General features: G+C 35.5%; 1 protein-coding gene across 1 annotated transcript; it reads right to left on the reverse strand.

The window, feature by feature from the left end:
- Positions 1–786: 786 nt before the first annotated feature.
- Positions 787–1530, reverse strand: LOC130743621 (uncharacterized). The gene has a single exon (XM_057595858.1). The coding sequence runs from the start codon at positions 1528–1530 to the stop codon at positions 787–789; it is 744 nt and encodes a 247-aa protein (XP_057451841.1).
- Positions 1531–9921: the final 8391 nt, after the last annotated feature.

Here is a 9921-nt window from a genome sequence, read left to right on the forward strand (position 1 = left end):
ATGCTCTAAGATTCCTCAATCTAATAATTGCATTCAGGTTCTGTGAGTGGTGAAGAACTTGATGTGTGCATTTATAGGAGATTCCAACCTCAAAAAGAATATGTACTTTTCGAGTGTTAGAAATAGATGGAGGAGAAATTAATTTGTGATCAATGATCATGTGATGAACAAAAAATAGAAAAAATTGATATGTGGCTCTAAAAAATATGACTTAGAAAATAAATTAGCAACTATGGCCGATATGTGGCTCTAAATAACATGACTTAAAAAATAAAATAGAAACTATGGCCTATTTTTTTTTTGATAGGCAACTATGGCCTATTTAGTTTCTTTTTATTTTTTTTAGTTACAATTTATAAAATTGTCACTTTTTTTTTATATGTTAAATTGTTTTCACAATTTTGACCCGGCTGTAGTGAAGATTAGGTCTTCACAAGAGTGCGGTTCCTAAAGATCAACCCCTCGACCTAGCTAGGGGTTAAGTTGCCGCTTATGAGATTTTAAAAGTTAAAAAATAGAGCAAACAATAAATAAATAGTATTAATTGTCTTCTCATTTTAAAAAATAAAAAATAATTTTTTTATTGAATATAAAGTTAATTTTTATAATTTAAAAATGAATAAAATTAAAATAAAAAAAAATATAAACCAAAACCACCCGGTTGCGTATTTTTTATTTTGTGGTTGGAAATTTGTTGAATTTCAATTTCATTAGAAAGAGAATCCATCACATATATTTTTTTTTTGATACAAGCAACTTAAAGGGGAAAACAAAAGAAACTAACAACTACCTAACAAACACAGTGCCACTCTTATCGGCAAGCAGTAACAGAGATAACTCCGGTGGAGGATCCACCACCACATGCAAGGCTTGCTCCTGCGCAGCTCCTGCCTTAGCCAAGTAATCCGCACAGGCGTTTCCCTCTCTAAGAGTATGCTCCAAACGAACCACCCACTCCCGCCAGAGAAACTCCTTGATACTGGCTATGAGCACTGCACATTCATGAAAACGGGAAGGACGGTCCATAATCAGCGACACCGCAAGCAGGGAGTCAGAGAGGCATAGGACCCTCCGGAATCCCTCGCTCCAAGCCATCTTCAACCCATGGAATATAGCTAGAAGCTCCATGGTCAGCACTGACTTGCTACCACCAAACCCATAGAACCCTCGAATCCAATCACCGCAGCTATTACGAAGACACCCCCCGAAACCACTACTATTTGGATTGCTCCCCTTACTGCCATCACAATTCACTGCAATCTCATCGTCACTAGGAGCTTTCCAAGATACCAACCTCACCGTTCGCTGGACTGGACTCCTCGGCCAGGCTCGCTGAAACTCGTCTTGGAGACTATCGACCCACCTATGCAAGGCATCAACGGGAATGACCTGCCCACCCAAAACAGCTTTGTTACGCGAGACCCAGATAACCCAAATAGCAGCCAAAGCAACGCTACCGTGAGCCTCCAATAAGCGCCGCACCCATAAGCCCGGCTCCGTCTGGCCACCACCATGCCCAGGAGCAAGCATGCCCAAGTGATTCTAGACCCTCCTAGCGTAGTAGCAGTCCCGAAGGCAGTGCAACTCAGACTCCGGGTACAACCGACACCGGCTACACGTCGGAGATTCAGCCATCCTACGCCGGTAGCGGAGGGAATTTGTTGGAAGCGCATCGCGGGCTATCAACCAGATCAAAAAGCACACTTTGAATGGAGCGCGCAGCTTCCAAATCCAACCCCAACGGTTACCCTCTTCATCATGATCACTACCCAAACCATTACTCGTGTCCTCATTCGTTTCAATCAACCACTTATACCCAGAGCCAGCTGAATATATCCCAGACATATCCCCTTTCCACACATGACAGTCCGGGACCTCGCCATGAACCCAAGCCGGTATCCCATGGATTTCGTCCCGTACCCCCTCAGGGAGCATCGTGTAAAGTTGCTCCAATCTCCAAAGGCCATTCTCCCCTGTAACATCCCGCACCCGGAGTTCCACATCATGAATGTCCACTGCCGCAACCCTATCGCAAAGCTTATCACCCCCAAGCCAAGTGTCATACCAGAAGGATGATTCCCCATTACCAAGCCTGAATTCAAACCCTTCACGCAGGCAACTCAAAGCTTTACCAACAGACCTCCACACAATCGAACCCTTCCCCACCATGGAAGAAAGAATCCATCACATATATGATATAACACGTTTTTCTTTCTATTTTTTGTCCTTTTTCTCTCTTTCGCGTAGCTAAGTAACAGGACCTTGTCTTAGGGGTGGTGTGTGTATTCTGAAAATCCCATCATATGGGAAGGATAGCTCAAGTGGTAAGAGTTAGGGACATAAGGGTTGGGTGAGATGAATGATGAAGGGTCCCGGGTTCGAATCCGGAGGAGAGATTAATTTACTAACATTTACCTATAAAAAAAACATGGGTAGGTCTACGCGTACAAGGTCCATCAACTCGTACTACACAATACATTTTTGGGATTCATGGGACTTTTATCTTTCATAGTATTTCTTTTCATATTTTGCACGTTTCTTTTTCTAAAGTTGAAAATAATTAATTTTATTCTGAAAAAAATCTAAGGGCAAGTGGGCAACTCTTGCGCTATCAGCCAAGGTTATCAGAACCGGACCGGTGATGAAACCGGTGAGGGTACCGGTTCAAGGTTCACTGGTTCAACCGTAATTCAACCGTGGTCCAACCGGTTTTACCGCTATGAATTTAACAATATTATTTTTAAATAAATAGGTAATATATAAGGTAATATTGAATAAAAAAATATCCACAACTTCATATTTCAAATGAAAATTACTTGTCAAAATTAAAATTAGTACACACTAAAATAGTAGGTTTAAAGTAACAATAGATAACATTAACAATATACATTATTCAAAATTTCAAAGAGAATAAAGTAGCAAATAACAGATTTTGTAATATACTAGTATTAAATATGAGAATTCAAATAATGAAGCTATATTTGTTTTTGAAAAAATAGAGCTTCTCGTAAATGAAGGGAGCTACCTAGTTTTTATCAATAGCTAATAATTCCATTACAATGTTCAAAATATTTCATTGAATTTTTTCTTGAAATCTGACATGGCTAGTTGTACAGTTATATTCCTTTTGATTTTCTTACTTTTTTTGGTCATTAATGAATAAGTAATAGATGCTGTTTTTAATATTTTTTTGAGTAAAATACACTCACCCCTCTCAAGGTTTGCTAGAATTACACTCCACCCCATTCTTGTCTAAAATCTACACCCCACCCCATTTTATATAGATGCAAATTTAGTGACGAAAAATATTCTTCATTAATAATTAGTTATTATTTAAATTGTTAATCAATAATTTCAAAAAATATTTTCAATATAATCCAATAAATTTAAAAATGAAAACATCACAGTCCTTCTCATTCTCTCAATCGCGGTCTTCCTCCATAAATTCACAATGCAAATTCTGCAATAGCACACCCGACCGGTTTACAAACCATATCTTGAACATAGGGAAACATGCTTGTGTTTTCATATTTGGTAATAATTCAATTTTAATCAAAATAATCTCTTTATACCTCAAATTTTGAAAATTGGATTGTAGACCCAAAAAGCAAGACAAATGGGTGAAGAAAATAGAGAAACAAAATTAAGAAATATGAAGTGGATCGGAGGTTATTAGAACCCAACGATGCGGTGGAGCACCGCTTTTAACAAAATCCAACGACATCTTAAACCAACAGAGCGTTCGCTCGCAACTTAAAGGGGGTGAAGTTCACAAGAAGTAGTTGAACAGGTAGCTTTGGGAATGTGCGATTCACGTTCTGTGGTTCAGGTCGCAACAAAACTTTGATGCATGGTGGTGCCATGGGGTTTCACATTCTGGGACAGTGGCCGTCGTGTTAAAGGGAGCAAAGGCTTGGTGGTGACCGTTTGTGGTGAGAAATATGATTTGGAGACAGATGGAACGTGGACTTAACAGACAGAGTGGATTTTTTTTTAAATTTAATTCAGTAAAATTATTTTCATAAATTAATGTATGATAGTGTATATGCATTAAACTTATTTAAATTTTAACTAATTAGTAATTATTTTTTATTAGTGACGAATTTGTTTTCGTCACTAAATTTTCCCTTTATAAAAAATGGGGTGGAGTGTAGATTTAAAAAAAGAATGGAGTGGAGTGTCATTCTTGCAAACCTTGAAGGGGGTGAGTGTATTTTACTCTATTTTTTTACTCAGTGTGCGGAAACTGAGGAACAAGTACTGTACATATTAGGCAGAAAGTGACAAGCACTGATTACAAAAAGACAAAATACTACTACCCGGTTAAACCGCACAGTCACCGGTTTTACCGGTTCTGACCGGTTTTTGACCGGTTTAACGGGTTTTGACCGGTTTTCTAGTAATCCGATTTTAGCAGCGTACCAGACCGGTGAGAAGTCCGGTTCCCGGTCAGACCGGTCGAACCGGCCGGTCCGGTCCGGTTTTCATAACCATGCTATCAGCACAAACAACAAGCAAACAAGCTCTAAGATGGTTTTAAAAAGAAAATTCATATCTAAAACCTCATTCCGCCCAAGTAAATTTTGAAAGTTTTTTGGAGGAGATATAAATGATAGTGAAGAAAAATATTGAAAAGTAGGAAAATTATTTTAATTCTATAAGGGTAAACATGGTGATAAAAATTAAAGTTGCATTGATATTGTATAATGACACATATTTCAGGAAAAAAAACTCTAAAAAATGACTTATAATAGAGGACGGATAGAGTATTATAAGAGCATAATATACACAATGAAAGTTGTTTTCTTATATTTTTGTGGATCCAAAATGCCATCTTAAATTTAAGCTAAGCAACTTTTCTAGTTTTTACTCTCATAATAGTTTTTTTATATTTTTTATTGGATCCATAATGGGCCTCACATATTTATGTTTTTATTTCCAATTAATTTGATTAAATTAATATTGTGGATCCATAATAGGCCTCACATATTTATGTTTTTATTTATACGATGAGAAAGTCATCTTAATTTATTTTTAAAATTTGGGGAGCTCATAAGTATTATATTTATCCACTTAAAGTTTCAAGAGAACATTAAATGATGTTTTCCAAGTAATGCCCTTACAAAAACAATAAATGAGGAAAAATAAAAATACATTTTAAAGGGTGAAATAGGAAGATAAATAATACTTTCATGAAAATTAATGAAATTAATTAGACTCTTTAATATATTTGTTTCTTCTCTTTCTAACAAGTTAAATAGGAACGGATGTAATATGAATTTTTTATCAGTAATACTAGGACTAATTTGTATCACATTCGTCATAATAATGTCACATGTATTAAAGGATGGCACTCCCTCCGTTCCAGAAAGTTTGTAGTTTAAGATTGTGGCACAAAGAGTAAGAAAACAATTATTGATAGTACAATTTGACTATATTGTCCTTATTTAATTTTACTAGTATGATGTGCAAATATTAAATTATACTTAGATAGAGAAGAACGTAATTAATAGAGAAGAGTTGTGGTTGGTTAATATGAAAGGTGATAAGTGAGAGAAAATGTATTAAATGAGGGTATAGGTGGAAAAAATTAACAAAAAAATGCATCGGTTTTCTAAAACAACAAACATTTTGGGATATTGAAAAATGGTGCAAAACAACAAACTTTATGGAACAGATGGAGTAATTAAGTTCAAGTGTCCATCTTTCATTGTTTTTAATTACTAGGATTTTACCCGTGCGATGCACGGAACCTGTTTATCTTATCATTTATCTGGATTTTTATCCTTCAAGTGTATATACATATCACTACTGCTTATTTTATGCATTTAAATTGATTGTTCTAAGATATATCGGTGACTATGATATGAATCATTAAAAATGCTGGAGCATCAGTTGAATATGAACCAATAAACGATTATCAAGTATCAAAGACGACTTAATATATTTCGTTACATGCTTTAACCTTGTGATTACGACATAGCTTACTTAAAAATCGATAGGATGAACAATATATAAGGGCTTATCAAATAAAATAATCATTCCAAGAGACAGAATAAAGTTTTTGCAATTAGATAAAGAACAACAGACATCAAATGCAAGCTAGCAAAAAGATGACAAAGCTAAATTATCAAAGGAACTGTTGCAGTTCATTTTCACACACGATCAAGAGCAGCTATTAATTTTGAAAAAGAACAACTTTAAAAGTATTATTTTGTGGAAGCTTAAAAAATTGTAGTTGATAAAGACTGTGCCAACAAACTGATATCTTTCACGAATAACTATTATAATATACAAGCTTTTGGTTCTTGTTTGCTGTCATGACAAGGAATTATGGACAAAGGGTTAGGCTGGGTTGGAGAAGAATGGGAACGTATTACTGCTTTTGAACGTGGGTGTAGTGCTGCGGATTATGACAGTGCACAATTGATTCTTTCCCATGCTTCCTAACTTCTTTCAGTAGCCTTGCATTTTTTTTCCTCTTGTTATGTGTAATTTTCTTTTTCTGTTCTTATTATATTGTATTAAGGGCTAAGAACCTTTTCTACTCTTTTCTAATGTAATCTTTGGCTTATCGAAAAAAAAAATACATAACATGGAATATAGTTTGGTTCATGCAAAAATACTATTATCTCCAGTTCTATTTATAAGAATTAAAAAACTAATTTACATAGTTTACGAAATAAAATAGTTAAGTGTACTAAATTTGTTCGCAATTAATAAGGATGTTCTTGTCAAAAAAAAAAAAGTATTTAATTCACCACAAACTCAAAACTAAATCTTATAAAAAAGAGCAAAGTAAATATCTCATTTGATCGGAAGTTGTATATATAACTCCATACACATATATGTTAATAGACCAATAATGTTATAAGTTAACTAGAATTATGATATGTTCACACTTCACTTTTTCTCACATCTCATTTTCACTTATTTTTCTTTTCTTATCTCTCTCTTCTTTTACTATCGCATCATTTATTATATTGTTCAATTCTCTCTCATCTTTTCCTTTCTCGCTCCACTCGAGTGAGGTGGAGAGGTGTTAAAGAAACATTTTTGTCTAAAATATACGAATTTATACATAAATATATATGCGATGAAAATATGTTAGTTGTGTTGGATTTTCAAAGACCTGAATATTGTAAGATAATGTCAAAAAAAATGACATAATTATCAATAATACTCATCAAAGTCTAATTTTTAATCGAGCTCAATAAAGTATTACAATCCAATTCGTCACCGGAATAAGACTTTAAATTTGTTGTTCTTGTTGTTGTTGATGTTATGTTATGACTGAAAACGTCTTTCTATATAACTCAATCTATCCGATCCATCCTTAACTTGATTATATGTCCCATACCCACTATGGAGCTTAGCTACCTATTCTCTATTATTTAATTGATCACCTTCCTTCTCTTTCTCATCCTCCTATTCAAATCACTAAAAAGATCAAGTTCTTACAACTTACCCCCAGGACCATGGACACTACCTTTGATAGGAAACATACACCAGATTGTAAGCTCAATGCCCCATCACCGCCTCAGAAATTTGGCAAACAAGTATGGACCCTTAATGCACTTAAAACTAGGAGAGGTATCCCAAATCATAGTCACTTCACCAGAAATTGCAAAAGAGGTTATGAAAATACATGACCTTAACTTTTCTGATAGGCCAGACCTTCTTTTGTCCTCAATATTTTCTTACAATGCTACAGACATTGCTTTCGCTCCATATGGAGAATACTTGAGGCAACTGAAAAAGCTAGCCAACCTAGAGCTGTTGAGCGCGAAGCGCGTACAATCGTTTAGGTCCATAATGTTGTTACTTTTGGTTGTCTGCATTTTTTTCAAAAACAACCTGATGTCGAAGCAGATGTTGTAACATCGTGCTATGACATTTGTCCCTGCGGATCTGCTGTGTGTTTGGCTGATTTTTCTAGAAGCTTTGGATGGATTTCGTGATAATCAAGTTAGGGTTATTGAAGAAGCATCTCTGTGCTATATGGAATATAATATAGTGGAATCAAATCTTTTGAAGAGGATTTGATTTGGTTTAAATTGTGAAAGTTGTTATCTTTTGTTCAAATCTTATTTGATAAGATTTGTTACTGGTTTAAAAGATTTGTTCCAGATCTGTTTTGTGGATTCTATTTTCGTGCAAGCCCATTGAAGATCAAGACCTGAAGAATGACTATTTAAGGAGGCTCAACCCTAGTTGCAAAGTGTGCGTTGGGCACCCAAGGATTGGGTTTTTAGGGTTTTGTTTTGTGAGTCCTTGTTTCTGTTATTTTGTACACCTCTCTACTGCATCCATTGATAATTGGACTGGGCGGGACATAAGTCAGTCATGCTTATGCCCGCCCAAAATGAGCAACCAGGAACGAAAGTCAGTCTTGGCGGGATTCACAGAACAACACTGAATCCCGCCCGCCCGTTAGATAGGCCCACACGCCAGCTGGAAGATTCCTTTAGATTTGTTAGCTGGAAGGCATGGTCATTCCCAATGTGTTGAACTGTGTATGTTCTTGACCATTTTGATTTGCTCCTTGCCCAGAATTTTCAGAAATGACATCATTTGTCATTCTGCCATTAAACATTTTCACAAAATTCTGAGTACTACCTGAAATGAAAAATATCAATATACTAATTGGTGGCCAAGTTCCAATTTGAACTCAAATAGAATTCAATTCGTTGCACAATAGCACAATACGTTGGCCTTCTTGATATTGGTTTTTTAAATTCTAAAAAACCAATTCTTGAAATCAAATGGTCAATTTAGACCAATATATCAAATCAACGAGATAACGTCAATAACTGAAATTCAGAACTGGACCATAAATGACACTGAAAAACTTAGTTTTCACTAAAATGGTCCCACTGGGCGTGCCAATTTGTTTACACTGAATTTTGGTAAATAAACAGAATCCAAAAGCAATTTAAGGACCGGATTCGGAGTCCTTTCTGGGTTCTTTAGTGAAGACGTTTTAAATGTCAAGGTTGGGTTTTTGTGAAGAACGGTATGAACAAAAGGGAAAAAAAGTAGAGGATTGAAAGGAAAAAGAGGAACAAAAAGTAAAAGGAAATCAAAATGGCAAAGGAAATGAAATTGCATTGAAAATTAAAGGTGAGAATCACAGCACACTCTTAGTCTCTTTGTAGCCATATGTCACATGAGACTTGGAGGCATCCATGGAGAGTTTTGAGTAATTGTGTGAGTCTACTTACATTACAATCAGAACTAGTATTTATAGACTAAGTTTCTGATAACTACTCTTGCCCACTAAAGGACATGTGTTTATTTAAAATAAACTGCCTAAGCCACTAATAACCTCCACTTAAGCCACTAAGTAAGTGCTAGTAACTGCTTCCTTTGACAACCTCTTCCAGTAACTTTCCACCTCATAACTTCTGCTGCTGACTCTTCATCCTTTGTTCGGCTTCTTTCCTTCGAGGGTCTCCATATATTCATCGAAAAAGTGGCTTCAAATGCTGTTCATGGTTTAGTCGAAAACATCACTATGTCGAGCTTTATCAATTCTTAATATGCATACATATATAGCATCCAAATCATGTTCCAGTAATGTCATGATTGGTATTGCCACAATCTCAATCTAAAATCTAAAAGATATTGACCTTGGCATAATATATAATAGTAGCCAAATCCATTAGCCTCCAACATATAACATCGAGTAACTCTGCCAATATATGTCATATATATATTTCGACTAAAGTACACCTTGGCATTAACATGTTGCCATGTTTTCTCACTCTGTCTAATAGCCTTTGCCATTGATTTATATATACTATCAACACTTGGGTCGAAGAAGTGCTTCTTTTATCTAGTCGACATACTGGTCCAATATAACCACACAATTTCAACCCCAGCAACTTCTACTAATTTGGCAGTAAAGTATAAATTACA

The sequence above is a fragment of the Lotus japonicus genome, chromosome 3, assembly GCF_012489685.1.
Source record: "Lotus japonicus ecotype B-129 chromosome 3, LjGifu_v1.2".
In the NCBI taxonomy this organism is placed as follows: domain Eukaryota; kingdom Viridiplantae; phylum Streptophyta; class Magnoliopsida; order Fabales; family Fabaceae; genus Lotus; species Lotus japonicus.

Coding starts and splice junctions, on each gene's coding strand:
- LOC130743621 (XM_057595858.1), bottom strand. CDS start 1,530: ATGCTTGCTCCTGGGCATGGTGGTGGCCAGACGGAGCCGGGCTTATGG.